Below are 24,381 nucleotides of genomic sequence, written 5' to 3' on the forward strand. Positions count from 1 at the left end.
TCCGGCCCACGCCCTCGGTCTCAAACGCCGGGCAGCCCATGTACGGCCGCGAGCAGTCGACCTTGGTGGCCAGCTCGTGGTCATCGGGCAGATCCTTGGCCACCAGCGTCACCAGCGGCACATCGGGCATCTGCTTCTTGATGTGGTAGATCGCCGTCTGCTTTTGCCACTCTTGGTACTGCGAGTTGGCCGCCGTCACCACCACCAGCGACACCTCGGCCGCTGCCGAGGACGCCGTCTTGGCCACTGGCGTCGGGGCCGGTGCTGGCGCCGGCCGGTCGAGGACAACCTGTTTCGCGTCGGGACGGTCCGAGGCCGGCGAGCTCGCCGCCGGATTGTTCACTGTCCAGCGGAGCCGCGAGCGGCGGGCGTCCTTGCTCTGTTCGCCCGAGTAGAGCAGGGCGGCGAGGAGGGCGAGAGCGAGGAGGGCGGCGAGGGCGAGTCTGCTGCGCCGGCTGCTGCAGCACCCGCCGCGGGACACTGTGCCGTACACTCGTTCGCGGCGCATGGGGGGGGGGGGGGGGGGGGGGGGGGGGGGGAGGAGGAGTGACGTAGTGGGTGTGGGCTTGCGGCCAGCCGCCACGGGAAGAGGGGTCGATCAGAGGCAGGCTGCCAACAGGCAGGCATATGTAACAGGCAGGCAACGTGACAAACGCCAACCCGCGCGCGCGCAGGGGGGTGGGGTCGATCTTTACCTTTCCCAGTCACGCACCAACATCACGGGGCTTGCACTCGCACATGCTCAGAACAAGGTCTCATCTCCTCCACCATCCCCGCTCACCACAATGGCGCTCGACGTGCCGACGGCGCCAGTGTCCGAGTTACCAAACTCCAACACGCCAGCCTCGACCGCCGGCTGGGCAAGCTGCGCCTGGAGCTCCGAGCTGGCGAGGGCAAGGACGCCGGCGTGTGCCTGAACGCTCTCCATGAGCGAGTTGGGCCCGTTGAACGCGCCCGAGAGGGCAAGCTGGTGTGTCGTGGGCACGTCGGCGGGATCCAGCAGGTCGTCCTCGACGTTGCGCGAGCTCTCCACAAGCGACATCTCGGCCTCGACCGTCCGCGGATGGTGCGGGCCGAGCATGCCGGGGATGGCCGCCGCCATGTCCTCCGCCGCCTGGTTGGACTCCATCACCGCGAGCGCCCGGTCGTCCGAGTAAAACTTGTCGAGCGCCATCGCCTCGGCCCCTCCTCCGCTCCCGCCGGAGACCACCATCGACATCGAGTTGTCGTCGTTGCCGCCGTGCGACTGCCCGCCAAACGAGAGGATCGACGCCTCGCCGGTAAACGGATTGCCTTCGCCGCCGTATGCATCCGGGTCGTGCATGACAATTTCGCGCGATGGTGGCGCGAGCGCCATCGACTCGGCAAGCTGCCCGGGCGTCGGCTCGTTCGCCCTGCCGCGGCCGAGCGACGCCTCCATGGCCTCCTTCTCCACGCTCGCCGAGTACTGCCGGATCGAGATGAGAAAGTCGCGCATGTGCGACTTGAACGCCCCGGCGTCGCCCGAGAGCTGGAACATGTCGTCCACGTACGACACAATCTCCTCCGGCGCCACGTTGGCAAACGCGTTCGAGAGCAGGTCTGTCACGTACTTGCGCGCAAAGCTCTTGTTGTCCTCGCCCGGCGCAGACGCAGGGTCAAAGATCGGCGCAGAAATGGTGTCGCTCTCCACCAGCGAGAACATCAGCTGCAGCAGCTGGACCTGGAGCCGGAACCCGGTCTTGTGGAGCGTGTCCGTGAGGACCGCAAAGACCGCCGTCATGATGTTGAGGAAGAACGAGGCGTAGAACTCGTTGGCAACCTCCGAGCCGTTGACCCGGTCGAGGAGCTCGAGCAGCGACCGGACGCCCAGCTCGGCAATCTCCAGCTTGTGGTGCTCCATGGCCCACACCATGGCCTCCACAGTGTACTTGAACACGTCCGCTGAGACCATGAAAAAGGCCGGGAAGCAGTGCTCGTTGAACGCGCGCAGCATCTTGAAGAACGCAATCCGCACGTCCATGTGCGTGTCGTAGTCGTGCGTCACCATCTCGAGCGTGACCTCAAAGACTGCGTCGAGCACGTGCGGCACAACAGGTGTAAAGAGCTCCTTGAGGCTCCGCGCCATCGTCTCCATGAGCGCAAGAACCTCGGCGTCGCGCGCCTCGGTGATGATGTTGCGGTAGTCGTACAGCACAGCCTCCATCAGCGGCGGCACAAACCGCTCCACCACCAGCTGCCCATCGTTGGCCGACTTGACGTACGTGGCAATGAGAATGAGCGCTTCCTTCTTCACCGCGCGCATCAGCTTGACCTCCACACGCTTCGTCGCCACTTCTCCGTGCTCGGCAACCACGCTCGAGATCAGCTCCGAGTAGTAGTTGTAAACCGAGAGAATGTCCAGGTAGATCCCGCCCAGCTGCGAGAGGTACGCGTGGCCCATCGACCGCGCCGCAGCCACGTTGGTCCGCAGCAGGTCCGCCAGCGTCCGCATCGTCGACAGCTCGTTGAGCACGCTCGAGTCGTCCGCCGCGCTCGCCATCACCTGCGACCACACAGAGTTGGGCCACGAGAAGAGCGACGACGAGTGCTCGTCGCGCGCCCCAGCGTCCGGCTGGTCCGCAATCATGCACCCGATCGCCTCAAAGAACGTCTGGATCTGCGACGGCTCCAGGTGCTGCGTAATCGCCTGCAGCTGCGAGAGAATCGGCACAATAAATGGCTCGCTCTCCTGCGGCTGGACCGTCACAAACTTGCGCCGGCACCGCTGCGCAATCTTGAGGAACGTGTCGCACGCCATGTCCTGCACGCCCTCGTGCCGCTCGTGCATAAACTCAAACAGCTTGGTCACCACCGTCTTGAGGAACTTCCAATGCGCGAGGAGGAACCGCGGGTACTGGCCCACAACATACATGATGTTCGCCGCAATGACCGCCTTGTTGTCTTTCCCGCGCCGCATCTCGCACAGGCTCAGCAAGTCCTTGATCACGTGCACAAGGAACCGCTTCTCCTGCTCCACAGGGTACGCGCCAGAAATCGAGCCGATGGCCCAGCAGAGCGTCGAGATGTTAGCCCACGACCACTCGCGCCCGTTCATCTGCAGCACAAGCTTCGACTTCATGATCACCTCCACCTCCTGCGGGTCGAGGTTGGTGAGGAAGACCAGCGTGTCGCGCATCACCTTGTACAGCGCCATGGCAGACGTGTCCTTCGACCGCTCGCGCACAATGTGCCCGTTCTCGTCCTCCACCACAAGCACCTCCTCCGGCTTGGGCATCCGCTGGATAATCAGCAGCCGCATCGCAGAGAGGACAGGCTTGTACAGCTTGCGCCGCGCCGCTGCCGCCGCGTCCTCGCTCGTCGCCAGCGCCGCGTACGGGTTCGACACCACAAGCGCCTTGGACGCGCCCAGCACGCTCTTCGTCCCTTTGCCCGCTCCCATCCCGATGTACAGCGACCGCGCCAGCGCGTGCCAGTAGTCAAGCGTGATGCGGAAGACCTTGAGGTCCTGCACCGCAGAAATCCGCGCAAGCACCATGTGCCCCTCCAGCAGCACCTCGTGCGCCTCGCCGTGCGCCTCGAGCAGGTCGCGGTGCGCCTTGAAAAGCCGGTAAAGAACAGCGCCAGGTAGTGCACAAAGCCCTTCTCCTCCTCAGAGCCCATGTAGTATGCCTGCGCAATGTTCGTCGAGCCCGTGATCACCGCAGGCAGCTGCTCAGAGACAAACACAGAGTACAGCGCCACAAACGCCTCGTCGTACACGTTTGTCTTGACGCTCAGCGAGCCAATCTCCACAAGGCACTGCAGCGCAATGTTGCGGAACGCAGGGTTGGGGAAGAACTGCGTCAGCAGTGCGTTGACAATGTTCGTCTCGAAAATGTACCCCAGCGGAATCCAGTTGAGGAACTTGTGCAACGTCACAAGCGTCGCACGGACCAGAGACTCGGAGCTCGCCGCCTCGAGCACATACTGGCACAGGTCAAAGATCATCGAAAACTCCGAGTTGAGCCGCTCCTTGAGCGCCTGCACCTTGCCCGACACCATCTGCTCCTTCGAGTAGTCAAAGACCTCCTCCGAGAGGAACCGCAGAATCACCATGTTGTTCTCGCACAGCGACTCGGCTTTGTTCGACGCCTCAACGAGCTCAGAGATAAAGTTGGGCCAGTTGTGCGGCCACTCGTGCTTGAGAATCTCCACCAGCACCAGGTTGAGCCGAGTCAAATACGTTGCCTCTCGCTGCATCATCGCTGCGTCAGAGCTCATGTTCACCACAAGATCCACCACAAAGTTCTTCATCCCCTCGCGCTGGTCCTCCGGCAGCACGTTCCACTTGACCGTGATCGTCGACTCAAGCACGTTGCACGCAATGACCTTGGCCTCGTCGCTCTGCGCATACTGGAGAATCGTGTCCACACGCGTCCACGCCTGCGGATGCTCCTGGAATTGGATGAGCACCCGGTTGGCCTCGGCAATCTGCTCTCCATCAACTTGGTGAGTCCTTGCTGACCCTCGTCCCCCATGTCCCCCCTCCCCCCCTGCGCCCGCCCGCATCGCCCGGCCAGTGCCAATGGGCGAACATTCGCGACTACACGCGAAACTTCGTCTTTTCAAGAACCAATCTACGACCTTTTCGCTCTTGCTCTCTCGCCGGGCCGCCAACCCGCCAACTCGCCCGCCCTCCCGCCTGCTCTCGCCTCCCGCCCTGCCCTCTCGCCTCGCCTCGCGTCCACAAACGCCCTGCGCCTCGGCGCCGCCAGTTAGCGCCGCTCTCGGCCGGGGGAAAACGCCGCGGAGAGCACGCCCGCGACGCGGCAATTGGGTCGCATTGTCGATGGCGCGCCCTTCACCTCTCCACCGCTCGCACCCACACTGCTGGACGTACCTCTTCCGGCGAGCCTCTGAACAGGCAGTGGACCACGTTCTCGAACAAGTTGACATCTAGGTTGCTCGAAAAGTCCAAGATGCCCTCCATCTTCTTGGCTTTGAGACGAGTGTCGTGAGCAACGGCAGCAGTCTCGGGTGTGCCGCCCGAGCCAACCGGCCAGCAACTGGCGCTCAGCCCAGACTCACCTCGTGAATCGAATTTACGTTTTTGTATTTGATTGGCTGCGACCGCCAAGTCGCACTCGGCCCGCCATCGGACAACCGCTACAGCTCGATGTCTGGCGACTCGCCGCGGACTGGAAGCACCACCGACGGCATCGGGATTGAACTGGGGATGTCCATCGGTTGAGGCTGCGACTGCGGCTCCGGCGACGGCGGCGGCGGCGGCGACGGCCGCGGCTGCGACTTGATCTTGGCGGAAGCCGCCCCAGCTTCGGCGCGGCGCGCGGCAAGCAGCGCCAGCCGCGCCTTGCGGGCTTCGAGCTCACGCGCCCGCGGTGGCATTCGCACCACGTTGACCGCATACTCCAGGACCGAGAGCCCGACGGCACGGGCGAGGTCATCAAAGGCAGCCCGGAGCCAGGCGATGCGACGGGCGACCACCTCGGGTCCGACGTGAGCGAGCGAGGCTGCGGCGTGCGACGTGGCCCGCCCCGAGACCACGGCCTCGACCGACGAGTGCCCGACCATCGTCTTGTGCTGGATGACGTCAAGGACACCGAGCGCGGCGGCAAGCTGCGCGTCCGGGTCGCTGTGGCCAGAAGCGGCGGGAGCCTCGCTCCCACCGTCGCTCGCGAGGTCGTTGAGAAACGAGGCGTCGGCGATCTCGTACGACGAGGCACGCTGCGCCTCGGCGGCCTTGATCGAGCGGGTAAAGTGCTTGAGCGACGACGAGAGGAGGTTGATCATGCCAAACAGCTCGCCGTTGTTGATGTTGAGCACTGCAGTGTAGAACCGCGGCGGGAGCGCTCCGCTCGCCGTCGCCGTCGCCTCGTGCTCCTTGTACACCTGCCGGTTGTACACCAGCTCTTCGATGGTACCCGAGGCAATGAGCCGGAAGACCTCGACGTCATGGCTCTGCCCAATCCGGTACGCTCGGTCCTGCGCCTGCTTGTCAAACGCCGGATTCCAGTGCGGGTCAAAGATGATGACCTTGGTCGCCGCCGTCAGGTTGAGCCCGAGCGCCCCGGCCTTGCCCGAGAGCAGAAAGACCCGCTTGAGCGGCGAGTTGTTGAACTCTGTGACGAGTGCGTGCCGCTTGCGGAGCGAGACAGAGCCGTCGATGCGGCAATAGTCGGTGCCCATCGCCACCAGCGATGACTCGAGAATGTCCAGGATCCGCGTAGAGTACGAGAAGAGCAGGATCTTGGGTGGCGGCGACGCGGCTGCCCACTGGGTCAGCAGCGACCGGACAACCGCCATCTTGCCGCAGAGTTCCTGTGAGGAGAGTGCCAGCAGCTGAGCACCCCCGCGCTGCATCGCTGCTAGCAGCGCATGCGGCGGCGAGACCGACTCGAGAAACGCGGCGTCGCGCGCCTGCTTCTCCGCCTCGTCGCTTGCCCGCGGCAGGAGCAGGCCTAGGTGGTTTGCGATCTTGCCGAGCCGGACCATGACCCGAAACAGCGCGGGTTTTTCGTGCGGCAAGTCCTCTTTGCGAGCGGTCGACGCCACCGACGAGTGCGAGCCGGCGAGCAGCGAGGCAACTGCCGGCGACTCGAGCGTCACGCGGTAGGCGGTCATCTGCGCCCGAGTCAGCGGGCAGATGACTACGTACTCGGACTTGCGCGGCATGGTCCTCGCCACAACCGACTTGTCGCGCTGGAGAAGAACAACCCGCAGGCGCTTGACAAGGTCGGCGGCGGCGAAGCGGGCGGCGGCAATCTGCCCGTTGGTCGCGTCGGCCTTGCGCCCGGTCCGAATGACGGTCGCGGTCTTGGTCACAAACACGTTGTACGAGCCGAGGTGTCCGCGCGCCACAAAGTCGACAACCGTGTACAGCTCCTCAAGCTTGTTCTGCACAATCGTACCCGAGAGCCCGATCCGCGGGACCCGCGGCTGGAGCTTGTTAAGCTGAGAGTGGGTGACCGTGTCGGGATTGCGGAGGCAGTGGATCTCGTCAAAGACCATCACGCCGAGCTTCAGCTGCGAGAGCTCGTCAACCCGCCGCCGCGCCGTTCCGTACGTCGTCACTAGAATGTGCGGCCGAACGTGCGGCCCGAGAAGGCCCTGATGGAGCGCCGCCGCCCGTGCACTCTGCGATCCGTGATACACGCAAACGCGCAGGAATGTCCACCGCCTCACCTCGTCGCGCCACTGGTACATGACCGAGCCCGGCACCACCACCAGCGCCATGCATCGCACCTCGGACGTCCGGTCGACCATCGTCCCGCTCTGCCCGTTGAGCGCCGAGAGCAGCGCGAGTAGCTGCGTCGTCTTGCCCAACCCCATCGAGTCGCCCAGCAGCGCGCCCTTGCCGGCCGCCACCCGCGAGTAGAGGAACTTGACGCCCGCCACCTGATAATCGCGCAAATGCACCGCATAGTGTCGGTTAATCGCTGTCGTCGCGTCGAGATAGATCGGAAACGTCGCCTCCTTGCCCTCGGGCAGCGGCAGCGCCGGCCGAATGTCGTCGGCCGAGAGCGGCGAGGCCGCATCGGTGGCGAGCGGCGATGGCGGAGGCGGTGGGGACGGCGGCGGGGAGGGGGGTGGCGGAGAGACACTCTGACTTCGCTTGCGCTTCGACTTGGACTTTGGCTTTGGCGACGTCTTTGGCTTTGGCGACGGCTTGGGCTTCAGCTCGGGCGACGGGGGAGCCAAGAGTGCGCGGCGACGCTCGGCGAACCGTTTGGCGCTGGCGGCGCGTGCCTCGGCCTGGCGCTGCAGCAGCAGATCGATGCGGTCGAGAGGAGGAGATGGGGAGGTTGGTGCGGGAGGTTGGCGGAGGAGGGGCGAGGCGGGCGGCGAGGCGGGCGACGAGGCGGGTGGCGGCAGGTGGAGCGGCGACGGGACGGCGGCCGTGAGCAACGCCAGACGGGCGGCGAGTGAGGGGCGGGCGGCGGGCGGCGAGGCGGCGGGCGGCGAGGCGGCCGTGGGATGGCGCGAGACTGCCCCAGGCACCGGCGTTGTCATTGCAGGCGGGGATGCGTCGGGCGCTAGCCGGTGGAGGATGGGCAAGGGCGGCGGGAGAACGGGCGCAGGCGCAGTGAGCGGCTTGCGGCGCTTGCGGCGGGCATGAAGCGCGGCGAGGCCATCCAACCCGTCGTCCATACCGGGCAGGCGGCGCAGAGAGCGGTGGCCAGGCGGAGGCGGGGGCGCAACACGGTTGCCAAAAAGGTCGTGGTTCTGTGCCAGGTCGGCCGAGTGGCGAGTGAGCGACGGACGAAATGGGTCGGTGTCGCGCTGGGCCAGCCCGCGGCGTGGAGGGAGCAGCCGGCGGCGGAGGGGCAAACACTTGCCCGGTGCGACAGCGAAGGGGTCGGCAGGCAAGCACACAGATGTTCAGACTCGCAAGTACGTGGTGCGGGGGCGGGCGGGGGACGAGCGGAGTGCGAGCGGGGGGCCACGGGGAGCCAAGAGGCGCGAGACGGTAGCCGCTCGCGGTATGCGCCCCATCCCGGGTGCGGGGCGGGGGGCGGTGGTGACTGACAAGGCGGGCCGGGTGGATGGCAGCGGCTGGGGTGCGGAGCGCGGGCGGAGCGCGGGCGTGGGCAGCGGCGGGCGCGCAGGCGTGGCAGAGTACAGCGGCGCAGGGCGTGGAGGTGACAGAGTCCGGCGAGGTGGTGGTCGCCCCGGACTCGGGGATCAAGTGGGTCTCGCTCGCGCCGGTGGTCGACGAGGTGGACCCGGCCGAGGTCGAGGCTGCGGCGGCGCACCGCCGGGTTGGCATGTATCTGAAGATGTCGCGCCGGCAGATCCAGCGCCGGTACAAGCGGCTGTACCGGTCGACGCTCAAGCTGGCCAAGCGCAAGAAGACCGCCAAGGTCGCCAAGAACTCGGTCCGCATCCGCGAGCTGGAGATGTTCATTGCCGCCGCCGGCGGCAGCCTCACCGACGAGCACATGAAGCCGTGGACGATGGCCAAGCCTTCTGAGGACGCCTATCGTGCCCAGGAGGCCGCCGTTGCCTCGTCGATTGCCGAGTGGAAGGACGTGTTCTCGCGCGAGGAGCAGCAGCGGACCACCAAGGGCAACGTCATGCTCGACATCTTCAAGGGCGAGTTTGACGCATGAGTAAACGTGTTCCAGAGCTTCGCTTGTGGATATGGTGTGGGTGCCCGTGTGCCGCAAACGCAGAGCGGCGACGAGATTTTCAGGGGGGGGGGGGGGGGAGGGGTTGAGCGCCTAACTCAATGACAGGGTATCGCAAAGCGCCTAGCGCCACAGTCCACGTAGCTGCGATTGTGTGCTATGTAGGGTGGCGTGATGGGCTGTGTGGGAAGGCTGGATCTGCGGGGAAAGGGCCGAGAGGAGCGTTCTCGCGGAGCCGGTATGGACAGCTAGCTTGTCAGCTATACACTTATATAATTCTATTGTTTGTGGCAAAATAATTAGAATATAATGTTTGTAACTACAATTTCTTAACATTTGTAATCGAAATCATATATTTATATTTTTACGACACTAAAATGCATTTTTGGCTCTTTTTTGGCATCATTGTTTGCGGTCGTCGGTCGACCTGCATTGCCAGCGTCATGTGTCACGGCGTTGGACGTTAACGCCGTGATATATATGATGTCACGGCTGATCGTCACCCTCCTTCACCACCACCCCCTGACTCGATCAACGCGGCGGTGGCGGCCGGCATTGTGGCAGCTGGCCCGATCGACGTCGTTGTCAACAACGCCGGCCCAGGCATGGGCGTCGGCCTTACCGAGGCGGTCACGCCTGAGCAGCCGAGCCAGCAGCTCGACGTCAACGTCATCAGCGTCCACTCGTCAACATCTCGGTCGTCATCGGCCGCAAAGGGCCTCCCGTTCATGACGGCGTACATCATGTCCAAGTACGCGCTCGAGACGACGAGTCCATCTTTGTCGCTCCCGGACAAGTCCTTCGACACCTTTGGCAAATCGCTGCAGGGCGAGGACGCACCGGACCCACAGGATGCCGCCCGACGCCGTCGCCGAGATCACCGGCTTCGGCGCCGATACCACATTCCACACCGTCGCCGATCCCGGTACCGGTGGCGCGCCCGACATCGTCTGTTGCCCTCAACAACCTGTCAGCCTCGTCGGCCAAAGCCGCCTCTCACACCTCTACTGCTGATGGTCATGTGACCACCAGCTCGCTTGCTCCCGCTCTCGCACCTGTCGCCGCCCACGCGGCGTCACACCCATCTCCCATGCCGCACACACTCGCTCTCGCTGCACTGCGGTAGCGCTCGTGCTCGCCTGCGCCACACCGGCTGCCATGGCATGGACGCCCATCCAGCTGAGCATGCAGTTCCTCGGCAAGTGCACTCCGCCGGTGCAGTCGACGGTCTCGTGTGCGTACCTCGCGACCTCGCAGCAGATCACGACGACGCTGGCCACAACCGGCCGCGGCCGGGTGGCCTCGGTCGCCTTCGACAACCTTAGCCCAGTCCAGGGCTCGGTCATGTACTACGACACCATTACCTTTCACGCCAGCGGCCTGACCCACGAGGCCGGCAACCTGACGTTCTCGCCCGCGCCGCCCGCCCACCGCGCCGCCCCGAGCCCGGGCGCTGCCCCGCTGCCGCCGGATGCCTCGGTCCTGTACTACGAGACCTTCCCGGATGTGCCCGGCGTAACGATCTCCAACCCGCCGGGCGAGATGTGCGGTTCGGCGACGTACAACATCACCGGCGGCTACGGCGCGTACGCCACCGCCCGCGGCGCCATCACCGCCATCGGCTGCATCGTCCCCAACGGCGCCGGCTCGTTTGACGGCTCATTTGTCGTCACCGTCGCCGGCTGGATGCCGTGACCAACCGCGCCCAACCCGTGCCCACCCATGCCCACCCACGCCGATGTCACACTATGTGTGCCCTCTCGCCCCCCCCCCCCCCTCCTCCAGCCGCAACCTGCCACTTTCTTGAATTCAGCCCCCACCCACCACCACCAACCGTCCCACCGCAACACTCCTCTCTCTCCCTCTCTCTGTCTCGTCCTCATGGGCGACGTTGCTTCAGACGTCCACATGCGGTTTGCCGAGGCCGACTGCGTCCCGGCCTGGGAGCGCCGCCGGGTTCCGCGTGGGTACAGCGTCGACCTGGCGACGCTGGGCCTCACCGCCGGCCCACAGGCCATGGGCGCAACCGTCGACCGCGACGCGGGCATGCACCCGACACGGCTGGACACCGCTCTGTGGACAATCACCATCGCAGACCGCGTCGTCTACCGCGCCTGGCTCGACAAGTCCGAGGTTGTCGACACCGCCCTCCGCATCTTCACCGGCGAGCTGCTCCCGGCCGACGACAATCACAACGCCGCTGCTCCGTCCACACAGCCTGCGCCCACTCAGCCTGCGGGAGCCGATCCGCCCACGCTCAAGGCCTTGAGGAGTGGCATCCTGTCCGGTGCCCGATCCGCGGTCTCGGGGCTGAAGTCCGCCGGCGTGCCCAGGCCCGATCCGCGGCTCGTCGCCCCCGAGCGCGCCAAGCGCGCGCTCTCCGTCATGGTCTGCGACCGCACGTCGGTGCCAACCTCGGTCTCGCCGGTCCGGCTTGTCGGCTACTCTGTCAACGGCCTAAGACTCCGGGCCAGGATCCGCAAAAGCTTGGCGTCCATCCCGATGCCGGCTGGTACTGCTACGCGTTTGTCGTCGGTTCCACTACTGCCCACTGCGGTTGGTACGCCCATGACGAGGTTGAGCTTGTTGCCCACTACCTCGTCCAGGACATCAACGCTGGCGTCGAAACATACACCGGCGCCAACGGCTACTACGGGCCGGTGGCTAGCAACACGTCAGCCTCGCCGTACAAAGGTAACGGACTCGTCGGCGTTGACCCGATGTCGTCCCAGGTCCAGGCCAAGCGCGCGGCCGAGGCTGCGGCCGTCGATCCCGTCGACCGCGCCGCGCCCTCGCCAGACATGCGCGTTGTGCTTGATGGCTACATCACCGACGGTCTTGAGCTCGTTGCCGTCGTCGACTCATCCAAGGGCATGCACCCGACGCTCCCCAGCGCCGCATTCTACTCCATCCGCGCCTTTCCGGGCGCAAAAGTCCCGTTTCGCGGCTGGCTCATCCGCTCTGAAGTGCCGCACGTCGCCAATGCCCTTGTCACTGGCACCTCGACCGCTCGTGCGAAGCCGGCTAGCCGCGCATCCGATGCCAACGACAAGGCCAAGAAGGCCAAGAAGGCCAAGGCCAAGGCCAAGAAGGCCAAGACCAAGGCCAAGAAGAAGACCAAGACCAAGGCCGAGAAGAAGACCAAGAAGCGCGAGCCGTTTGACCTAGAGTCGATGCTCAAGTCGGGCAACCTCGACGACCCGACCTCCAGCGCAGCGGCGGCCATCAATTCGACCAGCGACGCGTCCCTGATACATACAGCAGACAGCAGGAGGGTATCCACGGCGAATCGCTCGGGGAAGCCTGCCAGCGACGACAACCCGTCGCTGCTGCCGTCACCGCCTCCGGGCGAACTGCCTCCTGACGTCCTCTCGGTCATGTTTGACCCCACCGACCCCCTGGCCAAGCCAGCGGTCGTCAACAGCATTGCCGACCTTGTCGCTGGTGATCTCTCTCCGGAGATCAGCAATCGCCTCTTCCTCGACCCAAAGCCCAAGACCAAGTCCACGCCCAAGTCCAAGCCCAAGTCCAAGCCCAAGTCCAAGCCCAAGTCCAAGCCCAAGTCCACACCCAAGTCCACCCCCAAGCCCAAGCCCAAGCCCAAGCAACATTCCCCTTCCGCAGATTTCGGCGACGACGGCCCGCTCTTCTCCGACAATGACGACTTTCAGCCGTCCCTCCCACCCCCACCCCCTCCTCCCGCCCCCGCCCCGACCTTCCTTCCGATCACCACCCTGCTCGACGCCGTCAAGGTGCTTCTCGGCGAAGACGCAAACAGCCAGTGGATGCTCTCCTCGCCCGACATCCTGGGCGGCGTCGCCAAGAGCTTTGAGAAGAAGCGAATGACGCTGACAGTGCCCAACGCGCCTGGTCTGGTCATCCACATTGTGACGGCCCACAGCGGCAAGCCGCACACCGAGCACGGCTTCATCTACCCGTCGTTCATCACCGCTGGCCCCTCCGTCGACCGCATCGTCTACACTGGCTGGTCATCCATTGTCCAGCTGCACGCCAAGGCGGTCGAGCTGTGCCAGTCGCCGGCCACTGAGGTCGCCAGCTCACCGTCCAGGCCGACGTCCAACGCCCGCGCCGCTGCCCCGTCGCCGGCCCGCAGCACTCCGCCCCGGCAGGCCGCGCGCCGGACCTCGTATGTGGCCATCGGCTCGTCCGAGTCCGAGGTCGGTTCCAACGACTTTTCGTCCTCCTCTGACTCTGAATCGATCTACTCGCCGCCGTCCAAGCCCAAGCGCAAGCGGCCGCGCCGGTCATCGACCGCGTCCTCCCGCTCGCCGAAGCGCGCCAAGGGCCTGTAGCGGATACTTGCCCATTGAAGCGCGCGTGCTAATTGGATCACATTCGTCGTGTTACTTCTACATTCTTTCTCCCAACTACTGCTGCTACTGCTGCTGCTGCCGCTTCTGGTCCTCGGCAAGCAGCTCGTGGTACGACGCGCCCCAGTTGACGTCGTACAGCGCAAGCCGTCCGCGGGCGTCGGTCGTCGCTAGCACGTCGTCGCCGACAAATGACACCGCGACCTTGGCGGCCGGTGCCGCGGCGTCGAGGCCTGGCATCCTGAGCGTCCCGCGGTAGCACATGATCGACTCGCCCTGCTCCCACAGCGAGGCGCCGTACATGCCGCACGACGCCATCTTGCCTGCTCCCGGCGCTAGCGCGAGCTCGCCTGCCACACGCAGGCCCGGATCGTCGAACGAGGTGTGCAGCGGTTGGGCTGTGTTGCGCAGATCGACCAGCTCCATCCGCCCGCCGTCATATCCGACGACCACCAAGTCGTTGAGCAACTCGGCGTGCGCATATGCCCGCCGCCCGCCGCCGCCCTGGTACCGCAGCACCGGCGTGCCGAGCTGCGCGTCCGGCGCCCGGCTGTCGAACCCGTACAGATGGCCCGACGACTCGGCCGAGGCCAGGATGACGCCCGACCCGCCGCGCCGCCACGAAACTGCCGCCACAGGCTCCGGCAGCGTGATCCGCTGCACCGTCTGGCTTCCCGCCCGCGGCGCGTCGCGGCAGTACCGCGCCACGTCGGTCACCACCACCCGCCCGCCCTCGCCACCCGAGAGCAGCAGGTTGCTGTCCCACGGACACATCGCCATCTGGCGGATCGCGCCCAGATGCGAGTCGGTGGACGCCATCAACTTCTCGTTAAAAAAGGTCTCCCAGTCGTCAACAATAATCAGCTCGATGTTCGACCCCACAGCCGCAAAGATGTGCTGCTCGTCGCGCCAGCAGACGTCGGCCACCGCGTCCATCACCGAAATCCCCATAAACTCATCATGGATCTGCCATGTCTCGGTGCTCACCGCCCCAAAGATCAGCCTGTTCTTCCGCGGATTGTCCACATTCTCTGTGCCCACCACATACCGATCACCAGCAGGCGAGAACGCCGCCCGCGAGATGCTCCGCGGCAGGCTGTCTGCAAGACACTCGTCCGCCACGTTAACCTCGCTCAGGACCGGGACTCCGATCGGCGCGGGCGCATCCTTGGGCCCGACCCGCATTCCACCATCCCTGCCGGCCCCACCAACCGACTTGAGGTGCTCGCTCACCAGCTCCATCAGGACCGAGGTGTCCGAGTCGAGCGAGGCCTCGAGCGAGGAGATCATGCCGGCGGCGTCGTCGAGCGACGCTGCGCCGTCCATGAGCCGGCGGTAGACGTCAGCGAACTCGGCCGACGACGACGGCCCGGTGCCTTCGGTGCCGGCGACCGGTGTCTCTGCCATCGCCAGCGTCGCCAGGTTGAGCGGCGCCTCAAACGCCGCGTCATCGACCGACGGCAGCTCGGTCGAGCCAAAGATGTCGCCCAAGCCGGCGTAGACCGAGTTGTCGGCGCCGCCGGGTAGCGCCATCTGTGCCGCGGCCTCGGCTCCAAGCGTCATCTCGATGACCTCAAGCGTCGAGAAGGTGTGCGGATCCATGCTCTAGGTACGAATGTTCGGGATGGTCAGGTGCAGGCCGCCCAAGAGCCAACGGCTGGAGTGTATGGAGCCAAATCGGGCAAGCTCCCGGCAACCTCGAACCGCTCGCTTTTGACTTGTCCGACGCGCAAGTGAGTGACAGCCACCCACACCGCATCACCACCGCCACCCACAGCACCGATCATAGCCCCCCACGCCCCTTCCCCTACAATCTACAACCTACAACCTTGACCCTGACCACTCTCCCCCCATCCCCTGCATACCATGCCCATGCCCATGCCCATCCCCTACCATCCCCTACCATTCAATGACAATGATTGATAATTGTCATCGACAGATCATTGCGTTGCCTTTGCGAATCCTGCCACGTGCCACAACCACCTCCTGCCACTCACCGTCCCCCACATCTGCCACGTGTCACGTCAGCCGCCACATCTGCCACGTGTCACGTCGGCCGCCTCTCCCCCTCCCCTCCCCCTTCCCCCTTCCCCCTCCCTCCCTTCCCTCCCCCTCCTTCCCCCGCCTCCCGCCCTCTTCCTCCCTTCCCCTCCCTCCCTTCCCCCCCCCCCCCCCGCCCTCCCCTCCCTTCCCCAATCACCCAATCCTCTCCTCCCTGGATAACTCCAATCTCCGCTCGTTCCACTCCAATCACAGCCACAAAAACGACGAAAAGCCCCTCGGTCACCCCCCCCCCCTTCCTCTTCCCCTTCCCCTTCCCCTCGCCCCATACACCACCACGTCCACACCCCACTCTATGAACGACACAAAGACAATGCTCCGCTCGCTTGCTTCGTCTGCCACTGCTGCTATGGCCCCGCTTGCCCGTGCCGCCTCCAGGGCACCGGCGGCACAGCCGTGGTCGTGGGACCCCAAGGACACGGTCGGTGGCCCGTCGACCTGGCACGCCACCTACTGCCCCGGCCACGCCCAGTCGCCCATCGACATTGTCAAGGGTGATGCCGTGGCGGTTGCCGGTCCGGCCCTGCGCCTTGTTCCGCCGACGAGCGGCTCGGTCTCCGGCTCTGTGGCCAACACCGGCAACCAGATTGTCCTCACCCCCGACGCCGATGCCAAGACCTCCATCGTCGACGGCCTCTTCCGCGGCTCGCCCGATGACGCTACCTTCTCGCTCGCCAACATCCACTTCCACACCCCGGCCGAGCACGCTGTCGATGGCGTCCTCGCCGACCTCGAGGTCCACGTCGTCCACCAGGCCGATAACCCGGACGTCGATCGCTTTGCTGTTGTCGGTCTGCTGTTCAACGCCGATGACTCGGCGCCCGAGTCCCCGCTTCTCTCCGCCATTCTCTCGGCGTCAGAAGAGTACGCCGAGCCGCTCTCTGAGCCGACTCCGCTCGCCGTCGACGCCGCCGCCATCACTGAGCTTGTCGGCGACTCGCCTTACTACGCCTACCCGGGATCGCTCACCACCCCTCCACTCACCGAGGCCGTCTCCTGGCTCGTCATTGCCAACATCCACAAGGCCCCGGCGTGGCAGATTGAGCAGCTGACCCAGATCTTCCCGTACCCGACCAACCGCCCGGTCCAGCCCGTCAACGACCGCGTCGTTAACATCGTCACTCCGTAAACCCCGGCTGCTGCGACTCGCTCGATTTCATTTACGTTCAGAGGAAGAGCGGGCCCATGACAAGCGTGATCGTTGCCAACAGCTTGATCAGCACGTGCAGCGACGGGCCGGTCGTGTCCTTGAACGGATCGCCGACCGTGTCGCCTGTCACCGCTGCTTTGTGCGCCTCCGAGCCCTTGCCACCGTGGACTCCGGTCTCGATGTACTTTTTGGCGTTGTCCCACGCCCCGCCCGCGTTGTTGAAGAAGAGCGAGCAGAGAATGCCCGTCGTCGTCGCCACCATCAGGAAGCCTGCTAGTGCTTCGGGGCCCAGCAGCGGCGAGCTACAGCCAAACACTCCGCACCCGATCCGGAAGCTGAACCCGAGCACCAGCGGCGCACACACAGATAGCAGGCCCGGCTTGATCATCTCTCGCAGCGCGGATGCCGCCACAATCGCCACGCACCGCGCGTAGTCCGGCGACTGGCTGCCATCCATGATCCCTGGTCGCTCCGCAAACTGCCGTCGCACTTCGACCACAACCTTGGCCGCAGAGTTCCCCACCGCTGCCATCGTCCACGCCGAGAACAGAAAGACGAGCGCCCCGCCAAGGAGCCCACCCACAAACACTGCGGGCTTGGCAAAGTTGACCACATCAAACGCCGTTCCCGAGTACTCGGAGATGACGTCCATGAACGCCCGGAAGAGCAGAAAGGCCGCAAGCCCGGCAGAGCCGACCCCGTAGCCCTTGGTCACCGCCTTGGTCACGTTGCCCATCGCGTCCAGCGAGTCGGTGATCGCGCGCACACGCGCAGGCTGGTGCGACATCTCCACAATCCCGCCCGCATTGTCGGCAATCGGCCCAAACGTGTCCATCGCAAGCACGTACACTGCTGTCGACAGCATGCCCATCGTCGCCACCGCTGTCCCGAACAGTCCGCCGCCCGGCAGCGCACGCTCTCCGAGCCCATACGACGCCAGAATACCCACAGAAATCGTGAGCGCAGGCAGCGCCGTCGACTCGAGACCCTTGGCCACGCCCATGATGATGTTCGTCCCGTGGCCCGTTGTCGATGCCTGCGCAATCGCTCGCACCGGTCCGTACGCATAGTCGGTGTAGAACTGCGTGATGTAGAGGAAGGCAAACGAGACACACACCCCGATGTACGAGCAGAGCGTGTAGTGCCACCACGCAGATGGGTACGCCTCGCAGTACAGCAGCGAGTAGGTGAGCACAGTCATGGCAAAGACCGCAAGGCCCAGTGAGACCATGTACCCACGCTTGAGCACCGCTAGCGGATCCTCCAGCCCGGCCGTAGGATTGCCCGCGCCCGCCGCACTCGACAGCTGCGAACTCGTCTTGACAACCATCACACCTACCGACGACACCACAAGGTCCACAGAGTGCACCACAAGTGGGAAGAACATGAACGAGACCGGCGACTCGAGCGAGAGCTCCTGCGCCAACGTCCCGCCGATGATCATCGACCCGATGATTTCCGCCGAGATAGACTCGAACAGGTCGGCTCCACGCCCCGCGCAGTCGCCTACGTTATCGCCCACAAGATCCGCAATCACCGCAGGATTGCGCGGGTCGTCCTCCGGAATGCTCTGTTCCACCTTGCCCACAAGATCCGCGCCCACGTCCGCAGCCTTGGTGTAGATTCCACCACCGACCTGTGCAAACAGCGCCACCAGCGACGCCCCAAATCCAAAGCCGGTCATCAGGTGCGGGATTTGGTGCACTGGAAGGGCAGGGTGGAGAATGCGGTTGACCACAAAGAGCGAGCAGAGGCCAAAGACCACAAGAATGACCACAAGCAGGCCCGAAAACGCACCGCCGCGGAGCCCGACCTGGATCGCGTCGTTGTACGATGCTCGCGCCGCAGCTGCAACACGCAAGTTCGCCCGCACAGCCATCCACATCCCCACATACCCCGAGAGGCCCGAGCACACCGCCCCGACCACAAACGACACCGCCGCTGTTGCCGCAAACGTCAGGTTCGACAGCTCCACAGGCTGGACTCGGCCCGCGCTGCTCCCGCTCTCACCCTCACTCCGGACCGCCACAGGCGCAGGCGGCGGCGGCGGCATGCCGACCGGTGTCACAGACTCGGCCGGCGCCACCGCTGCAGGTCGGAACAGGTACAGCACAAAGACTAGGACCGCCGTCGCGACCGCAATCTTGGCGATCGCCGTGTACTGGGTCGAGAAAAAACCTTCGGCGCCCTCGCGGATTGCCCGCGCCACTTCTTGCAGCTCCTGTGAGCCTTCCGGCCGTGCAAGGACCCACAGGCCGAGCCACGCTGCAAACACTGCCGAGCCGACGCAGAGGAGCAGGACAAAGAGCACCACAAACCCGTCCCACGCCGCAACCACAAGGCCGAGCACCGCCAGCACCGCCACCAGCACCCCGACCGAGACCACAGCAGACTTGTGGCTCGTCAGCGACGACGCCAGCGCCGCCTGCAACATCGTCATCGGCGGCTCGCGCAGATTGAGCAAAAGCCCGCCTTCATCTCCGCTTCCGTCTCCGCCCCCACCAAACCCACCGCCGCCTTCCTCCAGCTCATACCCAACAGGCACCGCATCCAGCACCGGATTACCACTATCCGCTCCACCAGCATTGCCACCTCCCAGTCCAACACCACCAGCGCCCATCGCAGTCATCGGCCCTGGCAGCGGTGGCAGTCCGTTGGAGAGCCCACCGTCCGAGCTCACATCCAGCTCGAGATCAAACGACGACATAGTGTCCAAGCTCAATTTCACACACTCAAACCAATCGTGTTCTTGACCGCGCCTTTTCGCCACTCGCCGTCACCAGACTCGTCCGCCTCTTTCGCTTGCCCAGCAGCGTTTTCTTCTGTTGTAAGCCTTCCTTTTGACTCCAGCTACGACTCCAGCTGGTCGTTTCGTTGTTCACTGACGAAGCGAAACTGTTCCACCGGAAGCGGCAGCACCAAGTTGGGTACAGGGGAGGGTGGGCAGAGGGTGTGTGACAAGTGTATGGAGAATGGGGGGGTGAGGGGGGTGACAAGACCTCCTTCTATGTGTGGGGGGAGGGAGGGAGAGTGAGTGAGTGAGGTAGTGGAGAATGGGGCAGAGGGGAGTCGGCCTGCAGTGGCGGGAAAAGGGGCGACACGCAAAGCGGCAGGGGCTCCGACGGGTGACAGGCGGCAGGGGTCACGGGGGATGGGTGTGTGGATTCGGTGGCTGCGGTGGGTGGGTGGGTGGAGGAGGGGTCGAGTTTTGATGGAGGGCGACAAGCTGATTACCCATACCCTATTGCTGATGTAGGTATTGAGAGGGTGTCGGTCTGTGCGCGACCAGCTAGCCAAAGGTGTCGCTGCCGACAAGCGATGAGGTGGCGATGGAGGCGCGGTGTCGGTGGCCTCGGCGGCGTGTCGACGAGCGCCGACGCAGCGGCGTGCCGGAAGCTGGCGAGTTGCGGCGGCGCTTGCTTACGGACGGCGATCGGGACGACCGATTCGATGAGGCGACCCGGGAGCGGGCGGTGCCGAACCGCGGGTCGGAGCCTCCACTTCGGACAAGCGGCGGCTCGCGCGAGGCGAGCTCGCGGATCCGGCGCTGCTGGGTGGTTAGAATGATTTCCCCTGCCGACGAATGCAGGGCCGACTCGGAGGCTTCGCTGCGGCTACCGTGCAGCTGGCCGAGGTCATCGCCAGACGGCTCGGTAAAGTCGCGGACCATCCTCGAGCTGGAGCTCGACGACGACTTGAGGTCCTTGGCCATGGTGGGCGGCACGGTGGCAAGCGGCGATCGCGACCGGGTCGGCGCACTGCTGGAGGTTGATCCCGAGCCGGAGCCCGAGCCCGAGCCACTGAGCAGCGAGAGGCCCGACGAAAACGGCATGGCGGCGTTGACCGACGAGAGTGACGCAGAGAGGCCCAGCGGGAGGACCGGACGGTGGGCCGAGGGTTCGAGCTCGACAGCATGTGCGGCAGCGACCGCCGCCCGCTCCCGAGCTCGGGTCCAAGCCGCCAGCACGCAGCCGCCGACACCGACGCACACAAGCACTGCGAGCGTGGTATACGAAAGCTCCGCGCGTGCGGCACTGAACAGGCCAGTGGCCACGCCGTAGTTGACGACCGTGACTGCTGCGGCAACAACCATGTTTGCCGCGGTGGCGTAGCTCCGCCAGGCGGCCACAAACGGCTGGGTCGAGAGTACACACACTGCCATCAGTAGCAGCGCCGTGACGGTGAGCCCGACCAGGGCGCCGGGTGCGTCGCGGAGCACGCCGCCGCCGAGACCGAGCACAAAGTACAAGCCAAACTGGACAAGCTGCCACAGGTACATCCCGCCGCGGTACGGCTGGTACAACATGCCGTACCGGGCTGCTGCTGCGGCAATGTCGTCTGCGCTGGCAGCCGGCACCGAAGACGCGCTCCGTGTCGCTGACATCGTCCGCGCCGCCTCGTCCATCAGATCGCGCTTGGTTGGCGCAAAGACGGCGACGCCTGCCGCACGCAGGCCACGGACCTTGAGTAGGACCCAGACCGGAAGACCGATAGAGTAGGTGACAAAGCCGAGCAGGGCGATGGCAAACATAGCAATATGTCCGCCGGCGAGACAGGTCATGTCGCGCGAAGCGGCCACAACCCACACACGGCCCTCGGGCTTCTCAACAGGCACGCAGAGGAGAGCCTCGGCAAAGACTTGGGTAACTGTCATGTACATGATGGTGCCGTAGACAATCGGGGCGCGGATGCGACGGGCGGCGTAGAACGCGCGTCGCCGCGGCCACACTCTCCGCACCACCGCCATGCATCCGGCCATGACAAGAAGGACCAGGACACAGACCGCGAGCGTGGCATAGAAAACGGCCGAAAACGAGCCGGGCAGGCCCTGACAGCCGGGGCGGACCGACCGAAAGTCGAGGGCAACGACCGAGAGAATCTCGTAGAGCAACGAGAGCGAGCCGGTCATCGACGCAGCATTGGTCTTGGCCACTGTGTAGAGGATGATGACGCCAAGCAGGAGCTGGACAGCCAGAGTCAGCGGTTTGTCGCGAAGCAGGACAGCACCGACCACAAAGAGGCCGCAGAAGACGACGTTGGCCAAGATGAGGGTGACAAAAACCGACGCGGATGACCCACACGGCATGCATGCCGCGCCGAGCTTGTAGTAGCCGGCTGCACAATCGGCACAGGCCGACCCTGTGTAGCCGGCGCCACAAGACGCCTTTCGCCCGCCAGGACACCGCCGCCGGGCAGGCTCGGAGCATGCAATGACGTACGCGGCGTCTTCTGCCTCGATCCAATGACCTGACAGCGCCCAGACCCGGTAGCCGCCAGGACAATCGCCACCGCCGGGACACGGCTTGCACTGGTCACCGCGACCAAAGGTGCCCTCAACCGGACAGTCGTTGGTGAAGAACATGTCACCAAACTCGGTAAAGACGCCGGTGACCGGGTCGCGGAGCGTGATGGTCTTGTACCCGGCCGTGGACACCGGCGGCGCATCAAGCAGAAGCAGCGAGCCATCGGGGGCAAACGTGACGTTGGCGCTGGCACCAGGCAGCGCGTCGGCAACCTGGACAATGAGGCGCGAGTGCAGAAACTTGCCAGCGAACCGGAGCAGCGTGCCATCGAGCGGCGAGACCCGCGGCGAGTAGTTGGTGATGGCTGGCCAGCTGACCGGGTAGCCGCCAAGAACCAAGCTGGAGGAGAGCTGGGCAGTTGGCGCAGTGTCCGGAAGGGCTGCGCCGGCAGCAGCGTAGCCTCGGGCGGTCGAGGCCGCGGCGTCCACGGTAGCGACCAAGTCAAAGACGATGCCGTTGTCGAGAGCGACCGAGGCCGAGAGCGCGACGCAAACTGGGATGCCTGTGGCCCACGCCGGCGAGTCGGCGCCAAAGACAAGGCTCAACTGGGTCTTGGCGTCAAGTCTCGTCAGCGCTGCCGAGTCGAGCAGGACCGGTGCGATGGGGACGTCGTCAGCAGCGGCGTCGCCAAGCAGGAACCGGACCGCCGGATGTGAGGCCTCGACGACGACGGTGACCGAGGCCTGGACAGCCGGATCGGACGTCCAAGGCGCTGAAGCGAGGCCAACAGAGGTGCACACAACATGGCCGGCCTGCGAGACAATGCCGACCGGTGTGACGGCCAGCGACGGGAGCGAGGTGCCGGGCGTGGGGAAGGGTGGCATGACACCCGGAGGGTAGATCGGCATGCCAAGGACGATGCCGACCGGCGTGGCGTCAGAGACATGGACTGCAACCGAGCCGGTGGGCATGCTGGCGTATGCAGGATCCTTGGAGACCGGCGGATTAAGAACAAGGGCGAGGACGGCGAGGTCCTCTCCGGCAAAGTTATCGCTCGGGGCGGAGAGGACAAGCGACTGGAAGATGTTGAAGTTGGCGGCGGTAAAGACAAGCGGGGCCGCCGGCGTGAGGACAGCAGTGCCGGCAGCGTTGGGGCCGATCGAGAACGAAATGGAGACGTCAGCGCTTGGCGGGACAGAGAGCTGGACAAGGAACTGAAGCTGCGAGCCTTCAGCGAGCAGGAGCGGCTCGCCACCGGGAGCCACCTCAGACTTTGTCAGCGCGTCGACAACAACAATGTGCGCTGATTTGGCACCCCATGATCCCGAGAGTGGGGGCGAAGGGTTGCTCACGGCGCCAGACGTGCCGGCGGCATTAGTGACTGCCGGACTTCCAGTCGGTGTGATTACAGAGACGCCCGGCTTCATCGGAGAGGTGGCATCGGCTGACGAGACGTTGACAACCAAGGCTGCGCCGTCGGCAGACCACACACCCGAGATAGCGGTCCCGAGCGCAGCGACCAACGAGACGCCTGGCTCCTTGTCGCTTGAAGAGACGGAGAACGCCTTGCCAAGCGCGGTGGCGGTCGACATGTCGGGCGTATTGGTCGCCTCGGAAAAGTAGAGGGTGAGCGTGTCTCCCACGCCCAACACCGTGTCCCCGTTGTCTGGATCGTTGGCCACCACCAATTTGAGCCCTGGTGTCATGCCAAGGACTCCTGGCTTTGGTGGCGCCGGACTAGGAGCCGGGGCCACTGTTGGGGCAGGGGTCGGGGCCGGAGACGGGGCCATTGTCGGGGTCGGGCTAGGAGCCGGGGTCGGGGCCGGTGATGGGGCCACTGTTGGAGCCGGGGTCGGGGCCGGAGACGGGGCCATTGTCGGGGTCGGGCTAGGAGCCGGAGTCGGGGCCGGTGATGGGGCCATTGTCGGGGTCGGGCTAGGAGCCGGGGTCGGGGCCGGTGATGGGGCCATTGTCGGGGTCGGGCTAGGAGCCGGGGTCGGGGCCGGTGATGGGGCCACTGTTGGAGCCGGAGTCGGGGCCGGTGATGGGGCCATTGTCGGGGTCGGGCTAGGAGCCGGGGTCGGGGCCGGTGATGGGGCCATTGTCGGGGTCGGGCTAGGAGCCGGGGTCGGGGACGGGAACGGAGCCGGGACCGGAGCTGGTGATGGGGCCATTGTCGGGGTCGGGCTAGGAGCCGGGGTCGGGGCCGGGACCGGAGCTGGTGTCGGGGCCGGGGACGGGGCTGGGACCGGAGCCGGTGACGGGGCCATTGTCGGGGACGGGACGGTACCCGTGGAACTCTGGCCATCGACACAGTGGCCAAGCAAGGCCGGAAGAAGGAAGAAGGCGAGAAACAGAGTGCAACAACCTGTTGACAACGTCGTCATAATGCACGGTTGGTGTGCTCGGACGGAACAAGTACGGACGCGGTTGAAGGAGAGGTGGGGGGGGGGGGGTGGGGGGGGGAGGGAGGAGACACAGACACT

At 65.3% G+C, this 24,381-nt stretch overlaps 7 protein-coding genes across 7 annotated transcripts; 4 read left to right on the top strand and 3 right to left on the bottom strand.

Moving 5' to 3' along the window:
- Positions 1-673: 673 nt before the first annotated feature.
- On the bottom strand, positions 674-4,962 carry AMSG_07238 (exportin 1). The gene is made up of 2 exons (XM_013900719.1): positions 4,862-4,962; positions 674-4,452 (listed from the first exon to the last, which is right to left on the bottom strand). The coding sequence occupies exon 2, from the start codon at positions 3,515-3,517 to the stop codon at positions 743-745; it is 2,775 nt and encodes a 924-aa protein (XP_013756173.1). The 5' UTR covers positions 3,518-4,452; positions 4,862-4,962; the 3' UTR covers positions 674-742.
- An 89-nt stretch (positions 4,963-5,051) lies between these two features.
- AMSG_07239 (CSB DNA-binding protein) lies at positions 5,052-8,130 on the bottom strand (the record flags this gene model as incomplete). Its single annotated transcript, XM_013900720.1, has 2 exons — positions 5,052-7,740; positions 7,873-8,130. The coding sequence occupies 2 exons, from the start codon at positions 8,128-8,130 to the stop codon at positions 5,128-5,130; spliced, it is 2,871 nt and encodes a 956-aa protein (XP_013756174.1). The 3' UTR covers positions 5,052-5,127.
- Positions 8,131-8,316: 186 nt separating this feature from the next.
- Positions 8,317-9,113, top strand: AMSG_07240 (uncharacterized protein). The gene is made up of 2 exons (XM_013900721.1): positions 8,317-8,373; positions 8,533-9,113. The coding sequence occupies exons 1-2, from the start codon at positions 8,358-8,360 to the stop codon at positions 9,090-9,092; spliced, it is 576 nt and encodes a 191-aa protein (XP_013756175.1). The 5' UTR covers positions 8,317-8,357; the 3' UTR covers positions 9,093-9,113.
- Positions 9,114-9,715: 602 nt separating this feature from the next.
- AMSG_07241 (uncharacterized protein) lies at positions 9,716-10,805 on the top strand (the record flags this gene model as incomplete). Its single annotated transcript, XM_013900722.1, has 2 exons — positions 9,716-9,977; positions 10,237-10,805. The coding sequence occupies 2 exons, from the start codon at positions 9,716-9,718 to the stop codon at positions 10,803-10,805; spliced, it is 831 nt and encodes a 276-aa protein (XP_013756176.1).
- Positions 10,806-10,991: 186 nt separating this feature from the next.
- On the top strand, positions 10,992-13,423 carry AMSG_07242 (uncharacterized protein; the record flags this gene model as incomplete). The annotated part of the gene is made up of 2 exons (XM_013900723.1): positions 10,992-11,537; positions 11,573-13,423. The coding sequence occupies 2 exons, from the start codon at positions 10,992-10,994 to the stop codon at positions 13,421-13,423; spliced, it is 2,397 nt and encodes a 798-aa protein (XP_013756177.1).
- A 1,585-nt stretch (positions 13,424-15,008) lies between these two features.
- AMSG_07244 (carbonic anhydrase) lies at positions 15,009-16,631 on the top strand (the record flags this gene model as incomplete). The annotated part of the gene is made up of 2 exons (XM_013900724.1): positions 15,009-15,029; positions 15,813-16,631. The coding sequence occupies 2 exons, from the start codon at positions 15,009-15,011 to the stop codon at positions 16,629-16,631; spliced, it is 840 nt and encodes a 279-aa protein (XP_013756178.1).
- A 37-nt stretch (positions 16,632-16,668) lies between these two features.
- Positions 16,669-24,102, bottom strand: AMSG_12057 (uncharacterized protein; the record flags this gene model as incomplete). The annotated part of the gene is made up of 2 exons (XM_013900842.1): positions 20,021-24,102; positions 16,669-19,369 (listed from the first exon to the last, which is right to left on the bottom strand). Exons 1-2 carry the CDS (start codon positions 24,067-24,069, stop codon positions 16,669-16,671), a joined length of 6,750 nt encoding a protein of 2,249 aa, XP_013756296.1. The 5' UTR covers positions 24,070-24,102.
- Positions 24,103-24,381: the final 279 nt, after the last annotated feature.

This window comes from Thecamonas trahens, assembly GCF_000142905.1.
Source record: "Thecamonas trahens ATCC 50062 unplaced genomic scaffold supercont1.34, whole genome shotgun sequence".
Lineage (NCBI taxonomy): Eukaryota > Apusomonadida > Apusomonadidae > Thecamonas > Thecamonas trahens.